This window comes from Manacus vitellinus, unplaced genomic scaffold (assembly GCF_001715985.3).
Source record: "Manacus vitellinus isolate BGI_N305 unplaced genomic scaffold, ASM171598v3 scaffold_30_pilon, whole genome shotgun sequence".
Taxonomy (NCBI): Eukaryota; Metazoa; Chordata; class Aves; order Passeriformes; family Pipridae; genus Manacus; species Manacus vitellinus.
In genome coordinates, this window is record NW_021940291.1 from 6,629,936 (window position 1) to 6,650,828 (window position 20,893).

Consider the following 20,893-nt stretch of genomic DNA (forward strand, 5'->3'; position numbering starts at 1 on the left):
CAAGAATTTCATACTAATATCAAGAGGGCTACAAGTACTGAAGAACATGGAATTTGGTTATAGGATGTTAATTGTACCAGCACTGCATGTTCTTATTCTTAAGAAGTAATATGCAACTTTCAGAGAGTATGTCAGTGTTCCTTTTTCTCTGTTAGTGCTTCTTACTGATATTTTAAGGTTTTAGTATCTAATTTATAAAATTAGGGACTATTTATGTGTTCCTTTTTCTTTGTTAGTGGTTCTTACTAGCATTTTAAGGTTTTAGTATCTAATTTATAAAATTAGGGACTATTTTCTACTATGTTTATTTATTATATGAGTATTTAAAATACATTTAAATACATTTAAACCGAGTAAGGAAAATTAATTAAATCTTCAGAGATATTTCAGAACTCCACTTCAGGCATTACAATTACTTCACTGAAAAAACCACAGCATTCTTTTTTCAGCTGTTTTATCTGAGGTGCACATCTATCACAATTTTGCTGAGAAAGGGCAACGTTTTTAAATTCATGGGAGTTCCTCCTGAGGGGAGGAGAAGACTCACATATGAAAGCCATACTATGTTATCACTCTGATAAACAACATCAGCCTTTTGCTCCAAGCTCATCAAACACTGCCTAAGGAATACCTAGGTGCTCCTTGTTTTTCTTACAAGTTTAACGGAATGACTATATGTGACATTTTGATGCATAGTCTTGTCTGACAGCTGGATGAGATTTAAGTCTTGCTGTTTTGGGAAGAATGAGAAGAGTGTGTAGCAGCATGATAACTTAAGAGATTTGCCATAGGTAACATTCACTTGTTTCTGTCTCATACTTCACAAATTCTGATGCTGCCAGTCTCTAAGAATTGACTCTTACTGAAGTGAGCACAGTGATCACGTTTTCCTTCTGTACAGTGACTTGCTGAAACTGGATTTGTAAGAAGTGAAACAAAAACCTTAAGGCATCTTAGGGTGGTTGTAAATAAATTATGGCATATTGGATTCACGTGGAGGGTAAGTGCAGTTGTGTGTACTCTATATCGTGGGAAATGTCAGTAGGAAAAAGCTAAAAGCACAAATACTTTGTGACCGATGTTTTTTCTGTGGTATGAGAAATTTAATTTGTAAAATTTCCTAGGGAGTGACTTCCTTGATGTGGTCAGTTTTCCATTGTATTTAGTGTTTTATACCATGGCTTATTTTATGTCTTATACCGTGAATTCCTAGGAAGAAAAGTTTCAAGATGATTCGATCCCAGTCTTTGTCATTACAAATTCCATCTCAGGAATGGAAAGCACCACCGGCCAATCCTGTCCTGTCTCCAGCAACACCAGTTCTTCCAAGTGCTTTTGTGCCAGTCCAAGTGCCATATGATGTACCAGAATTCCAGAGAGTTTCAATTAGTGGGGACTACTGTGCAGGGGTAAGAAACCATTGGTTTTCCCCTTTCTCTATCTAGAGGGGGAAAAGAAAATCCCATATATGTATATGAAGTGTAAAATGCCAATATATGATGGTTTTCTGCAACAAACTCTAAATTGCTTTGTGGACACAGTGATTTGTAAAATGGTTAAAGTCAGGGTCAGGTTGTTTTATACTCTTTATAATAATATACTGGGTAAAAACATAATCAGATACTCAACAAATGGGTAATGTATGGTAGGAAGAAAAAAAATCATGTGTGTTGTTTTGCCTATGGTATTTAGGTTCTGCTTCTATCGCTGGCTTCCTGACACCTGGGGCAAGATCCTTATGGTCATACACTAATACTTCTGGGAATTCAGTCTCCTTGTCACTGGCGTGGATTTGGTTTGTTGCTAACAGGGCTGTTTTATTTTTGTCAGTATTTATCTGGGTTTTCCTTTCAGGTGACAGTTGATGACTATGAACAAGCTGCCAAGAGCCTGGTGAAAGCTCTTCTCATTCGAGAGAAGTATTCCCGCCTTGCCTACCATCGCTTCCCGAGGACAACGTCTCAGTACCTGTGCAGCATGAGGGATGAAAAGTGGAAGGTTGAAGATGAAGTGTGTCCAGGTCAATGTCCTTTTTAAAACAGGGAATTATATTCTAAAAATATCAAAATTATTTTAAAATACGGAATTAAACCCGTGCACTGCTGTAGTAAAGGGAAGTTGGATTTTTGTGGTGATCTCTTGGGAGTGTCTTTGCCTCTGTAATTTGTTCTCTTAGTGAGTGGAGAATCACTGACAGACCTGAGTTATAAATCCTGGGTCTAATCTGAAACTTTGAAGCTGTCAAAACTTAAAAACCCATTCTAGACTCTCATTGATTATTTTCTTCTCGCAGCAAATGGGATGTTAAGTAGTACACTTGTGTTCCCCCAGGAAAAAGCTACATGGATATGGTTTAAAGGGAAAAGTCATTCCTCCTCATCTTGGCACACAGAACTAAGGCATAAAAGGGATGATGAGCTTATCTACATCGTAAATGGAAGCTTGATACAGACATGCCAGTTAGCAAGCCCTGAGTCAGGAATTTCACAGGCAGGGTACAGTTGCCAGGTCAAGGCTGGAAGCTGTGTAGTCATATTTGTTGGGCATTCTGCCTGGATAAATAAACTCTGATCTCTCAACAAGGCTTATTAGGTTGAACATATTCCCCCACTGTATGTCACAAACTATATTTGTCACTTAGGTGGGTTGTATCGTGAAAGCTTTGCTTGTGCATTCAGCTGTTTGTGCTGCTCGGTTTTGGATTAGCCTGTGAGGAGCCACCTTTGGTCTGTACAGATGTGCCACTGCAGATGTGTCCACATTGCTGGCAATTTATTCTCAGCCACGAAGTGACATTATGAATCAATTACCTTCTGGCTCAGTGGTTGAAAGAGGGTGAATGAATGTGTTTTCAAGTGGTTTTTATCTAGTAAGAGTGTAAAGAGGACAGTATACTGAATATTCACGACAGGAATATTTTGGAACAGCTGCCAGGGAGATATTTCCAGGCTATTATTATGTTATAACTTTTTTACAGTTATGGTTTCAAACGTACAACAGCGATCTCATTACACAAGGTCTTAATTAGCACAAGTTTGAGCTAGATAGTTACGAATATTAGAGATAAGAGTGGCATCAGTTCATATGTTCAGTAACATATGTTCAGGTGCTCTGGGTCAATAAAAGGACTGGTTAATTACTCTTCTGTCTTGGCTTAACTGAGCAGGTAAAACTGATAAGACTGAGCCAAAGAACGTAGTTCAGTTGACATAGATGTAGTCAAGAAGCCTATTTTGTGCTAGTTGCATTAGTAAGATACTGTAAAAGAAGCGATGTATGCTCACGAACATGAGCGATAATGTTGGAGTTCACAGGAGCTGAATCTCCTAGACAGAAGTATGTGTGTTTACTTGATTCTTAGGAAAAGAAAATCATCATTTTGTAAAGGCATTACAAAACTGTGCTGAACAAATCCCAACCATGCTTCTGGTACTTTCTGATTCTGGTCAAGGGAAAAACTAGAGTTGTGTTGTACTGTCTTTGGCTTCTATGCTTCTTGCTTCTATTCAAAAGCAACTGAAAAAAAAAAGGTTTTATTAAAAAAACCTCAAACAAGATCATCATCACAAAAAGAACCCAGCCAACCAACCAACCAAAAAAAAAAAAAAACAACCCACCCAAAACACCACACAATCAAACACAAACAAACTCCCACAAACCGAAAAACTCCAATCAAAACACAACAGAACCAACTGATTAAACAGGCCCCTCCAAAACCTGCCAACCGGCCACTGCTTTGATGAGAGGGAGAAGTCCCCAGTGTTTCCGTTATTTTGTTCTCAGCCATGAGTGAGGTGCATTCACTGATGGTCAAGAGGAAGGGGTGAGGGCAGCTGAGAGGGCAGAGGTGAAGCAGTAAGGCACAGCTTATTCTTTCCTGACTGCTGTTCTCACTGTGAGAACAGCTGCATTACTGGGTGGTTAAATACAAACTTCCAAAATTGCTGCAGTGAGTCAGAAGCTGAAAAGCAAATAATGAAGGTGGGTATGAAGTCAACAACTATTTTATTGTTTGAAAATCTCAACTGTACTTTTCAACCATCCTAGTTTAAACACTTCTGCAGGCTCATTTTGAAAATCATTCCATCGTACATTATATAAAGAATAGCACTAAATCTCTGTATACATTGGTTCAGAAGAGAACTCTTATAACATATGACATTTGAATTAAGATAGGCACTTAATTTAGAAAGGGACTGCCGTTCAAGCCTGTCAGAATCAAGCTGTGTTGTAACAGCAGATCTTTTATAGTAACTGAAAATGTGATTTTAATGAAAGTATGAAGATCTGCTGGAAATGAAGCATTAGAGAAGCAGAAAGTTCTTTTTGTAATTGTTTTGCTTTTTATGTAGGTTATTTCTTCTAAATGTAATGTAAATTTATTTTCAGATTTCCATTCACCCCCAGAAGAAAATGAAGATCCTTACAATCTTGATGATGCTCCAGACAACTTGGATTATGTTATCAAGCTGAAAGGTGGCATTCCCTTTGTTTATGATAACAAGGAAATGATGGAACTCAATGAGCCTCGGAGTTTGCCGTATCCTGACCTGGAGACCTACACCCTTGACTTGAGCCACGTTCTTGCTCTGATTGCAGATGGTCCAACGTATGTTTCTCTTTTATTATTCTCTGCCCTTTCAGGCTGCTGGTTACCTTTAGTTTAGTACTTCTCTCTTTTGGGATATTTAAGTCCTCAACATACTCAGTAATGTTTTGTTTTGCCTTTCTTGAGCATTAATGCATCATGGAAGAACTTAAAAGGAGGAAATACGATGCCACATATGGCTATATTTAATTTCTTTGGTGTCTTTGCATCAACCATGGCAAAACAAGAAGCAGTTAACAGCAAGAAATAGGTCAAATGTTTGCATTCAAGTCAAATCTGACCCAAACTTCTTGAAGCATGGGAACTGAAACTTCCAGTTTCTTCCACATGTGAAATAACTGCTCATATGCTGCAAAACTGCCTTGTGCCTGCACAATCAAAATAGGTCCTGAAATATCCCAGAACCATCGAATTCCTGGGAAGTCTCTAAAAAAGTCTCTTGGAAATATACTAGTCTAGTACAGTCACTACAGACACACTCATGACAAAGCAGTGTCATTGCCCAGTGCATAATAAAAGCATGTGCATCCAGTTTTTAAGCTTACTTCCCAGCTGGGGCTTGGAAACAGCATGGCCTTAGCACTGGGAAAGGAAAAGAATCCATTTTAGGGTGGAACTAATCAGGAACCCAGACTGTTCTGAGTTGTTTGCCCTCTCTGCCAGCACTGCATTCCGAGTCCTTCTGCCTTGAAGAGATCACCACTGGCAACGTGAACAGTTGGTCACACCTGATGCCTTCTTTCCCCCTCGAGTCTGTGTCTGACACCTGTGTCCGTCTGTCTGCCTTGTGCTTTGATAGTGGCAGAGCACGTGGGCTAAACAGACCTGTCCCATTCCCTAGGCCCTTTTTCAAGAGCAAAACCCTGTGCTTCTGCCAGCATTATCAGCACTCCTGCTCCAACTCTGTGCTAGCTTGAGTAGGCTTTGGATACAGTATGCAATGGATAAATGCATTTCCAGTTCCAGTGCGATATATTCCAGGGGACAGATCATGAGACAATAAAAGGACAAGGAGGAAAAACTCAAAACAAAAGTCATGCTGAAGACCCTTCTTTTTGTCTTCTAAGGTTTAAGTTAACTGTTAACAGTCTTAACAGGAAGCCATAAGTAAGAAGGGCCTTGGTAGGACAAGTTAGAATACTCAGCACCTTTGGCAATGTAGGAGCCATCATCTGGTCCTTTCACTTCTTCACAGTAAGCTTTTGCAGGCTGATTCCCACTCTCTGATAAATATGCAGAAACCAAAAGAAAAAGGTCTTTCTAGTAATCCTGTTTCATAAGCTCTTCTTATGGTATTGTTTCCCTGTTTGCAGCAAGTGCTCTCCTCTCACTTATGCCCATCACACATGGGGCTGCTTGGAGATCAAGAACCACTGTTCTTTAATCTTTGCTGCTGGTAAATTGATGAAATCTCACCCCTACTCCTCAGGCTTCTGGTCTCTTGGATAATAATATAACCCAACAAAGATTTCCTGCAGTGGGCAAACAGGGCTTGATCAGTGTGGGATAAAGTGAGACCATGCTTGAATCGGACTTTCAAAACCATAATGGGATTTGTGTCCCATTGAGGAGAGACTGCCAACAATAAAGCAGGAAAAAGAAGGCTATTACATTAATAGTGCTACCAAAATATTGTAGAGTCAATATGAATTGACAGATGGTGAAGAGAAAAACCGTGTCATTGGTTAAAAATAGAATGAGAAACATGACAGAAGATGAAAGTGAAGGCAGAGCTCTGAGTAGGCAAGCAGGAACAAAACAGCATGATTTTCTAAAAAGGGCACAAGAAATTATTGTGGGGAAAAAAAGGTATTTCCACACAATATATGTGTTCTTAAGGCATAAAAAAATGAAAGTATATCTCATCTTATCTTGACTTCTCATATTCAATTGAAAAAGCAAATAGATTTTGAAGATTTTACTGCAAAAACTTCAGTGTTCTTTCTCGACTTAAAATACAAGTAGTTTTAAGTCACAGTTAATTTTTGTGTTTTCTTTTGCAGAAAAACATATTGTCACCGGAGGCTTAACTTTTTAGAGTCTAAATTTAGTTTACATGAGATGTTAAATGAAATGTCAGAATTTAAAGAACTAAAGAGTAATCCCCATCGAGACTTTTATAACGTGAGAAAGGTAAGTGTGAAAAGGATTAAAGGCATGACATTGTTTTTAGTAGGAGCTGCAGCAATTTTGCCTTTCTTATGGGAGGTGTAGATGATATGCATGAAGTGGTGTGTGCATACCACTCAGTAGAATTAAGTTATTTTAAGAATATTAACATTTTTCTACATGGGAACACTCCAGGAAAATTAACTTGAATGTAAATGGGTTAAATGGATTATGCTAAACTAATTTGTTTACTTATTCAGAATCAAAGGGGCTTAATTGTATGTAGATTGCTTTAAAGCAGTGAAACAGAGTTAATCAAATGAAGCTCACTTGGATTATGTATAAAAATATCCACGTGGAGGTTTAATTAATTTTAATGAACTCACTTAAAGACAGTCAAGTGCATTTTTCTGCTTTCATGTAGGTAAATCCTACCAGACTGTAGTAGGAACAGCTGTATAGATTTTAGGTAATTATTGCACTTCATATTGAAAATAGATATTTAAATACATGTCAAAAGGCCTCCCACAGAAACTGAACTGAGGGTTCATGCTGCCACCAGTATCTGGTACAGAAAGTCTGTGAAATATTAAGTAAAAAGATTGTTATTTGAGTCATAGTCTTGGCTGCCTCTGAGATACACTGGGATGTAATTAGGAGACAGGTAGGGAATCAAGGAGCTGATTTAATTTCCTGTCATATTCACACCCATGGGAACTGTGTTCTCTTCAAAGTGTGGAAGCAACAGTGTTAGGCTGCTTCCTTTGCTTCCCTCTCCTGAAGTGAAGAGGAAGTTGCTGAAGCGATAATGCTTCGGTTTGATAGGTGAGATTTCTTCACAAAGCAGTAATTGTTGCTGGTGTTTTTAACCACTTCAGGTCCATTTTGCATTGTTTCTATATGCAAGTGGAAATGGCAATCCTTATTTTGTAGCTTCAGGGTTTACTAATCCTTCTCGTTAGGTTTTGGTTGGTGCTAGTACATGGAAAAGTCCTCTTGGCTTTTCCCTGTAGTGTTCAGTGTGCTTGCTGCCTACTGAATGCTTGTTACTGTTGTGATAACAAACTGTCAAAGACAAAATCTGCTAAACAAAAGTGCCTGGTGGCTGTTCCAGTGGCCATCACAAGGGTAGAAGCAGATGAGCTGTCAGGTAGATTCTAATGCATTGCACACTTCCATCTGTTAAGTGTAGGGATGGGAGGATCTGTCAGCTAATTCACTCAAGCAGGGCTCAAGTGGCAGAGACTCAGCTCCTAAGTCGACATAACCCTGGACAAGATACTTCCTTGTGCCACATTCAGATAAAACACTTCACTAGCTGACAGGGACTTTAATAATAAAACACATGGTGACTGACACACACAGAGGACAGAAGTGTGGGTCGGGTAACTCCCACAATCAGCTTGATTGCTGAGAAGTTGTAATTAACAGGATAATACTTGCTAAGTTCAGCTTTTGATTTCAAAGCAATTGTCCAATGTCTCTGGGCATATCTTAATTATTTTTTAATTATATACTGTTAAATAAGTCCATCTACAAATGGATTCATGCTGTTCAAAAGCACAAAATGTGCATTGCTTCCCCTCTGGCAACACTCACATTCAAGAGAGCAGGAACAAGCTTGCTGTCCTCTGCCAGAGATCATTCCTACTGCCAGTTACTGCTTTAAAAATTCTTGCTGCACAGAGTTAATCTTGCTCAAAGTATTTTTATGAAGCAAGGTTACAAGTAGTATTTTTCTGAAGCACTCAGGAAAGACAGAGTTCCTGTAAGCCCCTAAATAATCTTTTTTCCGTATCTCTTGCTAACCCAAGTAATGTTTGAAACTGTAACTTCCCTGAAGTGGTTCCTCCCTAATAACAGTATCAGTAGTGAAACTTTTGAAAGCAACACTTCTTGGCCTATGTTTTCAAGTTGTCTCTCTGTTAGTCAATCCTAGACAGTGCATACTGCTCACGAGGAAAGCAAGAAATAAGCTTCACCTTCCAAAAGGGTTGGTGAAGTTGTCTATCACACCCCTCAGACACTAGTGTGGAGATCCTGCTAAAATCTTGTCTGCTTGTATAAAAGAGCCAAAGTAACTGGTGGAAAATGTCAAAATTAGAACAGTTGTGAATGCAGTGGCAAGGCCAGTCAGTGAACATGTATTACTGCATTTAGAAAGGTACAGTAGAAAGCTGGCCAGGATTAATTGCTGGCATGACAACCAAAGGTTACTGGGTTTTTTTCCCCTGCCCTCTCCCCCTCCTTTTTTTTTCTCCTGATTTAATAGATTTAATAGGAGTTTTCCTCCAGTGAGTTGACCTATTTCATAAATCCTGTGTATGTGTATATCTTCTGTATTGAACTTAACCAGAGTGCAACCAAAGATATGTTTTGATCAAGATGGACCTGGAAAATTGCGTTTTAACAGAGATGCACATATTTCTCTAGACAGGCAAGAATCCACAGGTGGTAAGGCAGTGTGGCTGGCTCCACTTGGCTCCCCACAGGAGGTGGACAACTGTCTATGTAGGACAGTGCTGACTTTAGAGAAGACCCTTGAGTGTGCCATCAGCAGGGCTCTCCCATGTCCTCCAGCTGATGCACAGCAAAGTGCAGTCAACACGCATTCTCCACATAACTCCTGTACTAGGGAAGAAATTAAGGAATAAGAGTTTAGCTCTATGGCAGACAAACTCAGAACTGGGTTTTAAACTTTGGGTACCAGAGTGTCTTGCTCTCCAAAGCAAGCAGGTGAGGGTTTTTCTTTGAGCAGGGCTTCCAAAACACCTCTGTGCCCAACAGCCTCAGATGATTCAGAGCAGACAGTTAATTTTTTTAGCTGAACTATACCTTCAAATAAAGGACCTACACATGAGTATTATTTTAGTTTTATTAAAATATTGCTAATTGCAGGAGGTTTCCTTCACTGCAAATAGCTTAGATATAATTTTCTAAAGATGAAACAATTACAGCCTAAGCCTCTTCCTATGTTCTTTCTCTGTGTAGCCATTATTTCAGTGTGTCAGCAAACCAGACCTGAGGGGATATGTCCTAGCAGTGACCCTTGCATGTCACATTCTCCTGCCTGTAGGCTCCCTCAGGTGCCCAGCCTTGTGTGGCAGCAGAGCTTTGGCTGGGGCTGGGGAACTTGGTGTGGAAGAAGGCAGCTGCTGGAGTGTCTCACCCAGCCCTGCTGAAGGCTGCATTGCAATAGCTGGCTGCTGCTGTGACTCACTGTTTGCATTTAGGCTCTTGCAACTGATTGTTTTAAGTAACTATTGGTTAGACAAGAAGGAAGTAAATTCTAGCTTGTTTTTACGACCACAGAGTTGAAATACCACTTCTAACTTGTAAGAAAGGAAGTTCGAGTGGGTTTATATAATACTAAATTCTATAGATCTCACTAAATACTGAATTAAATTAACAGATGTTTGCTTTTTAAATATATGATTACAAGCCTCATGAATGAACATTGAATCTGTACCTTAACTTCCCTGAACTTTGATTCATTCTGTTAGCTTTTTTTTTCTTTTTCTTTTTTTTAATTTTTCTTTTTTCCTCAGTACCTACTTACTGACTTGGGTGCTGAAATTCAGTTTCATCATATCAACCAAAGTGACAGTGAATGGGAAGACATGGGTTAGCATGAGATCCAAAGGGAATGCCCCTGTGCACCTTGGTTAGCATGACATGTGGTGGTGCCTTGCCACTGTTAACTGGCAGCAGAGCTGTATGTTGTGCTTTCAAAGCACTGGGAGTGCTACTTCTGCCCTCCTGTCTTGAATAGATGCTGAGATAAATCCCTGTGTCCACCCTCAGTCTTGCAAGTGAGCACAAACTATGATCAGGTGTAAAGGCATCAATTGTTATAATGCAGAATTTCTGTAGAGACCATCAAGAAAGCTTTTCCTCTATCCCTTCTTTTAGTAATCAAAGTAACAGAAAAAGAGATTTGTTTCTCTTCACAGCAGTGTATTTTTGTACTTATGTGAATTACAAACACTCTGGGGGTTGATTCCATGTTTTGCAAGCACAGCCAAACAAGAAGCTGGAGGCACAGGGATTCTCGTCTCTTCTGGTTTCTGGGTTGCTCTGGATGCCATAATTTTGAATTAGGCAAGCTCATGAGCTCTAGGGACTATTTTCTGCTGCCAGGAGCATTTCTGCTCTACCCTAGGGCAGAGTATTTTGTGCTTCTGTTATGCCTATTACAGAACTGCAAGGAGAGAATCGAGTGTGTTGTATAAAGCTGTTGCCATCTTACCTGAAGAGCTAAGGCAGTATGGATGTATTGGTGAGCAGGGAATCTAGCAGCGGGATGTGGAATGATTTCCTTTCAATCCAGCACTGAAGTAAAGCCTGCAGAGGATTCAGTGCCAAGTCCATGCAGCCCAGAGCTCCTGGGCTGGAAGTATTTCTGAGTTCAAGTGTATGTGTTTAGCAAACACAGTAGTGTGCAGCTGTGGGTACAACTGACCTACACACTGGGAAAGTTCAGTGGCATTACACTGGGGCGGCCTCGGCATTTCTTTTTGCTGTACTTACCACTTCTCATGTGCCTAATTCAGTGCAACACTGTGTCTGATATGCACAGATAAGCATCCACAAATAGATATGAGATGGATGTTTTGTGGAGATCTGAGAGACAGTGGAAGGAATGTGGGAAGATAAGGGAGGAGGCAGAGTGGTTTATGGAAGTTGGTGCTGGTGAGACATGATTTGGAGGGCAATGGGAACTCTTTCAAGCTGTAAGTCGTACACAGATGTAGCCACCTTGACTGAGAAGTGTGTGCATTTGAGCCCAAAGCCTGCAGGCAGAAGTGCAGGGGTGGGCAGGTCAATAAGGAAAGGAAGGTGGTCCCTTCTCAGTCTGAACTGAAAGGTGCAGAGGAAAAAGGTTGTCTTCATTACATGTAGAACTGCTGAGTGAAGGGAATTCTACCATCCTTTAATTGCAAGAAAACTGATGCCCACCACTGCTTGAATGATGGAATTAAAAGAATTAAACCTTTATGTTAACAGTGGTTTTCATTTTTTAAACCAATGATTTCAATGAAGATATAATGTTGTGTTCCAAGACAGGCTTCTGTTGGTCATTCTGTTTTTCCTTTCATTGAAGATTAATGTGACCTTGAGTGAAAGGTTTTGTCCTGGGGGGATGGGAGAATAAGAAATGCAATAGGAAATCTGGCTAAGGGCATGCAGCCCTGGTTTTTTCCACTAAGGAGAAACTGGGCTGGAGTGGCACTGTAGCTAATTCAAAAATGCAAGCAGAATGTTTGCAAATAGAAGCAAGTAGGCCTTGTGGCAGGGGCTTGTTACTCATGGCCCAGAAAAGCTTCAGCTTACTTCATGTAGTGTATGAAGAATGAAATAGTAACAGCTTAAAATGGAACTGATTTTGTCTTTTCTGGGGACAGGGAGGAGGCAAAGGGGGCATTTGTCACCCTTATATGAACTCAGTGCATTCAAATTCTTTTAGCAGAAGCCTTTCATAATAAATAACAATGAAATTAGTAACAATCTTTTAGCATGGTAACATTTCAAATAACAACAACAATAATGACAATATCCCCCACCAAATCAGCCCATCTATGCTATGTCTGAGGATTCTATGTTCAGATACTTCATTTAGCTAGGATTGCACCCTGAATGGTGAAAATACACAAGAGCATAAACAGTAACTTCCTATGTGCTTGGGTAGCTCAAAGCTCAAGTCATTGAAACTTTCCAAAAAGTTGCATTGCTCCTAAAAAACAATGAAGTCAAAAAGCTTTGTGATACTTTTATGACTTCTGACTTGAGTCTTACAACTCTTTGTTACTGAAGTTGCTGCTTACTTAAAGGTCATACAGGGTAATAAAAAAAGGTAGCTAAAGTACTGCATATTCTCTGGAAAAAAAGCATGAAGGAGATTCAGAAAGGTCTCTTAACTTTTGGGATATGTACATGTTTAGGGAGAAGGAGGAGTTAAAAAAACAACAAAGGAAGATCTCGGTTCTCAGAATAAACCTGGTTAGCTGAGCTGGAGGGCTGCATGTGATGTGTTTGTGGTGAGTGGAGAAGGTGTCACAGGAGCTCACTGACTGGCAGAGGCACAGAGAATGATTTCTCAAGGGGAAGCAGGATTTTAAAAGCAGTGCAGCTACTACCGTGTCATGTGATCCTTGCATACAGGCAAACAAAAGAAACAAAACCCGTCCTTGCTTTCCCTCCTTCCTCTCCTGACAGCAGTGAATTCATGTGGATTTAAATAAAGAGGAAGTGTTGTGTTGTGTTTTGTTCTGGCTTTTTTTCAAGACTCATTAATTCCAGTAGCTGAGCCACTGCTGAGGCCAGGGCATTCTGAAATTAAATAAACTACACTTACTCAGGTTCCCCACACCTGTATTCTGTGCTTGTGACTTGCTTCTCCTGAATGTTTAGAGCTTATGGGGCATCTCTTAACTGTTATTTCACTCTCCCATAGAAGTTGACCAAGTCTAATAGTATTTCACTGATCCAGGAATAGTTTATAGTAAACAAAAAGCTAAACCAGAAAATGTTTATTAACCTGAATTAACACATGTATAAAATGCACTTGGGCTCAAATATCTATACAAGTACTCTGAGGAGTGTGATATGTTAAGCATAGCTTTTTTTTTTTTTACTGTTTTAGACACAGTATTATTTATTGTGCATTAGTAACGTACTTTATGTTCTGTACTTTGAGATAGCAAAATGTTTCTTGCTTGTTCATTTAGCTTTAATGTGTCTGGTATATTTGAATTAGGCAGTGATAAACAATTAAGTGATTAGGATTAAGTTTATATTCTGGTCTTTAGTTAGAATACGCACTTCCCTTAGTGTGTGAGGAGATCTAAGAAAAGAGAAGAGATCTGAAAAATAAATCAGCATTATGAGTTGCTGTATTATAATTAAACTTGGAAAAAATAGTGACCAAAATCTGTCACACATATATTCTTTGGTTCTGGTGACCTAAGATACTTCATATGGTTGAAATACAAAAATGAACTGTGCTTTTGGAAATGGCCAAGAACTCCAGGTCCTTTCAGTCAGAAAGGATAGTTATAATTGCAGTCTATAACTAGAAAGACTTTGTTGATTCATGAATGAAAAAAAAGGATACTAAAGGATCAGGGTGTCCTTTAAGGAAATATCCAATTTAATCTGAACCCAGGGTCTTAGAATGTATCTCATTGAAATTTTCTTAGGGCTACCTTACTTATAGTTCTACTTATTGAATAATTCCCCCCAAATCAAAATCTCAGGGTTCTGAAACATTTTGATTTGCTTAGGCAAGAACCCATTTAATACTTAGGGGATATTTTAGAAGGCTTTAGTCGCTGTTGTCACTGACATGGATACTTTGCTAACTGAAGTTTGTGGATGATAAGCATGAATAACCTTTTGATTTCAGGTTGATACTCATATCCACGCTGCTGCTTGCATGAACCAGAAGCACTTACTGAGGTTTATTAAGCACACCTATCAAACGGAGCCTGACAGGATTGTTGCAGAGAAAAAAGGCAGGAAGATGACTTTAAAGCAAGTCTTTGAAAGCCTTCACATGGACCCCTATGACCTCACTGTGGACTCTTTAGATGTCCATGCAGTAAGTCTAGTAAAATGACAAAATAAATGGGAAAAAGAGTCGTTTTCCAAGTGTGAAACTCTAGTTTCTACAGTTTTTGCGTGATAACTTATTAAATCAGAATTTGACTACATTGCATGTCTGAAGGAAGTTTGCACAGGCTTTTTCTTTTTGTGCCTTTTATTGCTAGGCAATTTAATTTATAAACTATTGTGTGTTCTTAAAACCATGGTTACTTGGGTTTTTTCCTCCTCCAGGGTCGTCAAACATTTCATCGATTTGACAAATTCAATTCCAAGTACAATCCAGTTGGTGCCAGTGAGCTGAGGGACTTGTACTTGAAAACTGAGAACTATATTGGTGGTGAATATTTTGCTCGTATGGTCAAGGTAAATAAGTTTCAAGCTTTTCCAGCTGTAGAGAAATGAAGGTTTGGAATAGATTTGTGATGACATTTGTGTCTAGAGGTAACATTGTGGTTAAGTGATTCCAAGTACTGGTCTCGCTCCAGCAATTCCTCAGAGAAAGACCTCTGCTAAGTCAGCCCCTGCTGCTTTCTGAATAATTTGATGAGTTAGAACATGCACATAAGCTGTGTATGAGCTCAAAGCAGAGCTGTGGGCAGTTTCAAACTAATGGAGAGTGGCCGAGGGTCAAATCACTGGCTTAATATTTTGTTAGGATGTAGTTGGTTAGTGGTATCTGCTGGGGAAGGAGGAGCTAGGGAAGTGCCTCTGCAGAAATCTCTGTCTGCACATGCCTGCAACAGGCTTCAAATTAATTTCTCAGAACAAGAAAATCAGTAGTTTTTGTGATGTAGTGTCACCTCTTCTTAAATGCATAGAAGTACTTGTCTAAAATGAATTTCCTTAAAATTGCTTACTACCATGGATTCTGGGTCAGATTCTCAATTGGTCTGCATATTTTATGTAGACATTTACTGCAGTTTAAATAGTGTAACTCTGATTTACCAACTTTAAACATAGGCCTGACAAGAGTGTTAGTAGTAACTGCACAAGAATATTGTCCTCTAAATCTAGATGTTAGTTATACTCAGTTATATATACGGTTATACTCAAATGACATGAGATAGCTTGATGGTAGATTATTAAGATGCCTAAAATAAAATAGTAGATTAGTAGACATGGGATTCCCTTTATTTTTAAAGGGTGTCCATACAGTTATGTCTGGTCTGAGGAAAATACAGTGATAAATCTATTACTAGCTGTAAATGATCTTCAGTATCCATATTAAAGCAAATATATTTATTACTTACTAGGAAGTAGCCCGTGAACTAGAAGAAAGTAAGTACCAGTATACAGAACCCCGCTTATCCATTTATGGACGGTCTCCAGATGAATGGCTGAACTTGGCAAAATGGTTCATTAAGCATAAAGTTTATTCCCCTAATATGCGCTGGATAATTCAGGTTCCCAGAATCTAGTAAGTAATCAGGAGCTCTTGGTAATTTTCATAGTTTGAAATCATACCAATGACTTTATTTCTGATAATATTTAGATGGCTCATTAGCTGTCCTGTAGTTCTATTTGTAAGCAATAGCTTGGGGAATTTATTTTTGGCCGTTGGTGCAGTTTTCCTGACAGTCTGGGGGTGGAATAGAGGAGATGGGGTTTGAATCTACTCTTTATGAAGCTACTCGAAACTACTGTGAATTATTTGTAAGTCTGAAGACACTGAAACCAGAACTTACAACTGGGTGAAATCAAGCTGCATTCAAAGGCAAGTTAAAATATAGTTTACTTATGAGATAAATCAACTCCATAAATCAATTCCATGAAGGAGTAGAAAATGCTCTGTAAAATTGTTACTGTCAAGATCAGTGACTAAATAACAGCAAACTTGGAAACACAACCCAGACTGATGATTTGCAAGCTTAAATCAGTATCAGTTTTTCTTAGTTTTTAAGCATCCTTTGGGATTTCATTGTTTCCAATACTGTGTATTGTAATACAGTCTCCCCTGATAATCTTGTCAGCCTTAATAGCTGAGCTTCATGTTTGGAAATGGCACAGTTGGAATATGAGTGGAGACAGAGCTGTCACAGTCACACATATCCCCCAGAGTGTGTTTCTCACTGGGGAGAAGGTTTCTCTCCTTTAATTTCTTACGTAGCAATTCCTTGCATACACAGTGCAGTCGGCACTTGGAGTAAGTCATGCCCTTTAAGGGCTCACAGAACTGCTGTCCCTCTTTTCTGAGGGGCTCACTGCAGCAGAACATTCTGCTTTCATATGGAGTAGTTACAGCCCCAGAAAACAGCAGCTTTCACGGGAGGTAATTCCTTATCTCCCATTAGTATTTGGGTTGCTGTAAGGGAAAGGGTCACCGAGACAGCAGGTTGTTGTTAGACACCATCTACCCCTGCATACTGCCTCTATTTTTGGAGCACTCGAGAGCTTCAGCAGAGCCTGGATGAAGCAGAGTGCCAGGCAGTGCAGGAAAAAGAGCACAAAGACGATCCCTGCCCTGACATAAACTTTGAGTTTCTCAGTCCTGGTGGAACTGAAGCTGTAGAATATACACAAATAACAGAAAATATGAAAGTGGAGGAAAATGCAAGCTAATTAAAAAATATGTCTATTTTTTCCCCTTCAGTGACATATTTAGGTCTAAAAATATTCTGCCTAGTTTTGGGAAGATGTTGGAGAACATCTTTTTACCTTTGTTTGAAGCAACAATCAATCCCAAAGACCACAAAGAATTGCACCTATTCCTTAAATATGTAAGTATGTTTGGGTTTCCTGTCTTACATGAAATGGATCCTCTTCTACTCATAATTCTTTTTTCATCCACAGCTGTTCCCAAACACTAAAAACGTTTCCTTCTGCATGGATTGCTTGTATTATTAGATTACTGTATTGCTTGTAATTTAATAGAAGTCTGAGTGAGGTCCTGTTGTGAAATAGTTGCTGTTTGTTTCCTCTGAAACAGCTCAACAGCTATTTATTTGTTCTTTCAGCCATGACCAAAAATGTTTGCATGCTCTCCTGCGTCTCAGTCCAGGATGTGTACTTGGAGCTTTCCTCTGGGACTGGCCTCCAAAAGGGAGGCAGCTGAAAGGAGGCATTGTGTAGATCCTGGTGGAACTCAGCAGGGAGGTGGGGATGTCGCTGCTGGGACGAGGTTAAGAGAGACATGTCTGAGTGTGCCCCAAATCGGAACTCTGAGGTTTCCTGGGAGCCTCTGGCCTTCAGCTGCTTATCAAATAACAAAGCAGATGAGTTCAAAGGATTATAGTCTGGATCTGAGGGAGTCCTACAGCCCTGTAAGCCCCCACAGGAGCCTGAAGGCTTTTGTGCACCTGGGCTTCCTGTTTGTCTCAGAACTAAAAAATGGTGAAACTTCTTTCAAGAAAACATGTTATTCCTGCTGTCTGCATGGCATGGTAGGAGGGCAGGGCAGCAGGACTGCTGGCACAGGAGGGAGATGAAGGAAGAGGGAGTGGAGGCTTTGTTCAAGCAAGTCCTGAAACAAGAGTGACATTTCAAATTTGCTTCTTGAAAACCCTGATTTCTGTGACTCTCTCCTCCCACCAGGTGACTGGCTTTGACAGTGTTGATGATGAATCCAAACACAGTGGCCATATGTTCTCTGACAAGAGCCTTAACCCTGACCTCTGGACCAGTGAGAAGAATCCCCCATATAGCTATTATTTGTATTATATGTATGTGAACATCATGTTGCTAAACAACCTTAGGAGGTAAGTAGTCATTTTTCTCTTTTGCAAGCTTCCAGAAAATCAGTATCTTGGTCTCTAACTACATCTCTAGATTACATATCTTCTGAAGCAAGAGTTATTTTGAATTATTTTAGAGAGTCCAAGAGGAGTACGTGAGTTATTTTGAAAATACTAACTACAAAATTAATTCAAATGAAATACTCAGAAATTGTAAAGTCATCAGATTAATATCTTGGTTTGATATTTGTGTGTATTTTAGTGGGTTTTTTTAATTCCTTAAAGCTGAATATATCAAGCAAAACAAAAGAAGAAACCCCACAAGGCTGACTTACTGATCTTTGCTTGGTTTCACAGTGGATTTCCAAATATAATGTACCTGCCTCTTGGTAGCTTCCTGGTAATTTAAGAGTAATTTAAGTTCTGGTGTAAAATACTGGTTTAAGGGCTGCTACTATCAGACAAAGTAGGACACAATTATAAACTGCACCTCTAGCTAACTTATTTTAGCATGCTTGTTGAGTCACTCAGTTTTACTACCTCTGAGCCCAGTGTCTGGGCAAGTAATGCAGGCAGTAATGCAGGACTGTGAGGTCAGACTGTCAAAGCAGGTTTTGGCATCGGGCTCAGTAAAGCCTGAAATTCAGCATGAGGTTATGTTGCTAAATTTGCAGCTGACTCACTGAGTGATCTGCACAACTGACTCCAGCTGAGGCTCAGTGAGGCTGTCCATTGATATGACGGTGCCATCACTTACCTTGCAAGGATTTGCTTCATTATTATTTGTAAAACGTTTGGGGATTTTCTCACAAAAGGTGCATAGATTTGTCATTTTACCATTTCATCCAAGTTAACATTCAAAATGTTAGTTTTTCTCTCCCACTGCTACTTCAAGCATTTCTTTCTCTATCGTCCCATTTGATCCAAACTCATAATAAGAACTCCCACCTTAAATTACCTTGTATGTGCAACAAACAGGCCTGGTTGTTAGTTTTAATTCTGTAATGGAAAGGACACACTAAGACATGACTTAGATAACTAAGTCATCCCTTTCTCTTCTTTTACATTCTCTGTAGTCTACATGCTTTTTCTATTCCAAAGACAGATTCTGTCAGAATTTACACATTTCTTTTTTACCTCAAGGTCATTTCAACTACTGTTTTAAAATCCCCCCAGATAATCATTAAATATTCTTTACTAGGTGAGGTAATGACACAATTCATCAATGAGTCAGTAAAACTGTTCACCCTGTTAAACATACTGAGTATTTGAGTCCAGACAGCCAGTCCAGACAGACTGTTGTATACTTTTGGTGGTATTAGTGAGGATGGATTAATTACATCCTCACATCTATTTCCAGGAGAAATGTTACTAAACATCTGTCCTAGAATTGCCTTATACTCTAGCACTCCTTGTTGAAATTCTTTGTTTTGAACATCTCCAAATACTTACGGGACATTTGTCTACACTGAATAACAGGGTCCATTAAAACCTAAACCCCAACATTGCTTTTAGTATAGATGATAACATAATTCTAGAAACTACAGTCTAGTGTAATACCTAACACTCCTGGGTGATCTCTGCTTCTCAGGATGTGGTTTTATGTTACACTTAACCTGGTGAGATGGCAGGTTCTCTTCACACTAGGTAGTGTTAGGTAACTCTTGGCAATGTGCTTTCACTTCTTCCCTCATTTTGAATGAGGAATTTTGCGGCCACAAGTTGCATGGCTTCACTTAGTTTTCCATCTGTCAGTTCCCTCAACTGAATTCTGTTCAGTAACTGTTCACCCAGTAGCCAGACAATTGCTAAATGAGGTGTAACTGGGGCAGGAAAGAAGGAGGAAGACACAAATATGTCAGGTGGTGGAAGGGGCCCCTTTAGACAGCAGCCCACAGGTAGGCCTGATTAGATGTCACGTCCAACTATGAGAATGTGTAACTTTTAATTTTCTTCTTTTAAGTTACTACATTAATGACAATTATATACCAAATAGATAAAGAGCAGTGCACTTTTGTGAGTGGAACTTGCTTTTAATCTCCTCAGGGAAAGAGGCATGTGCACTTTCCTGTTTCGCCCTCACTGTGGAGAAGCTGGGTCTATCACACACCTTGTGTCAGCCTTCCTGACTGCAGACAACATCTCCCACGGATTGCTCTTGAAGAAGGTATTATTTGGTTGCTCACCTAAACTAATCACTGTGTGCTTAAGATATCAGTCACTGGTTCAAACAGCAGCCACCAAACTGACTTTATCTGGGCAGCCCACGTTAGTTATTGGGCTGCCTCATTAATTAACTTTCTTAGCAAGGCACAAGTAACTCTTCAGTTTGGTCAAAAACTCCACCTGCAATAGTGCTGGGGGCTCTGGGGACCCCAACACAAGAACACATTGGATCTGTTGGAGAGAGTCCAGAGGAGGCCATGAAGATGTTCAGAGGACTGGGGCATCTCTCCTGTGAGGAAAGGCTGAGAGAGTTGGGGTTGTTCAGCTTGCAGAAGTGAAGGCTCTGTGGAGACGATGTAGCACCTTCCAGAACCTAAAGGGGCTTTGAGAGAGCTGCAGAGGGGCTTTTCACAAGGGTAGGCAGTGATAGACAAAGAATAATTGAAAAAGGGCAGGGTTAGATTAGATATTGGGAAGAAATTCCTCACTGTGAAGGTGGTGAGGCACTGGAACAGGTTGCCCAGAGAAGCTGTGGATGCCCCATCCCTGGAAGTGTTCAAGGCCAGACTGGATGGGGCTTCAAGAAACCTGGTCTAGTGAAAGCTGTCCCTGCCCACAGCAGGGTGTTGGAAATAAATGATGTCTAAGGTTCCTTCTAAACCAAACTATTTCATGATTCAATGAAATTAAGAAGCTCAACTGAACTTCCTATTTCTTAAGCTACAAAAAGAGA

General features: G+C 39.7%; 1 protein-coding gene across 1 annotated transcript in view; it reads left to right on the forward strand.

Moving 5' to 3' along the window:
- AMPD3 (adenosine monophosphate deaminase 3) overlaps window positions 1-20,893 on the forward strand; it is a 32,073-nt gene that overhangs the window by 4,332 nt on the left and 6,848 nt on the right. The window contains exons 3-12 of the mRNA XM_018076066.2: window positions 1,214-1,409; window positions 1,855-2,020; window positions 4,390-4,609; window positions 6,613-6,742; window positions 14,124-14,318; window positions 14,555-14,686; window positions 15,577-15,740; window positions 16,914-17,040; window positions 17,855-18,018; window positions 20,041-20,161. Of these exons, the coding sequence (XP_017931555.1) occupies window positions 1,214-1,409; window positions 1,855-2,020; window positions 4,390-4,609; window positions 6,613-6,742; window positions 14,124-14,318; window positions 14,555-14,686; window positions 15,577-15,740; window positions 16,914-17,040; window positions 17,855-18,018; window positions 20,041-20,161 (1,615 nt within the window). The remainder of the gene's footprint in view (window positions 1-1,213; window positions 1,410-1,854; window positions 2,021-4,389; window positions 4,610-6,612; window positions 6,743-14,123; window positions 14,319-14,554; window positions 14,687-15,576; window positions 15,741-16,913; window positions 17,041-17,854; window positions 18,019-20,040; window positions 20,162-20,893) is intronic.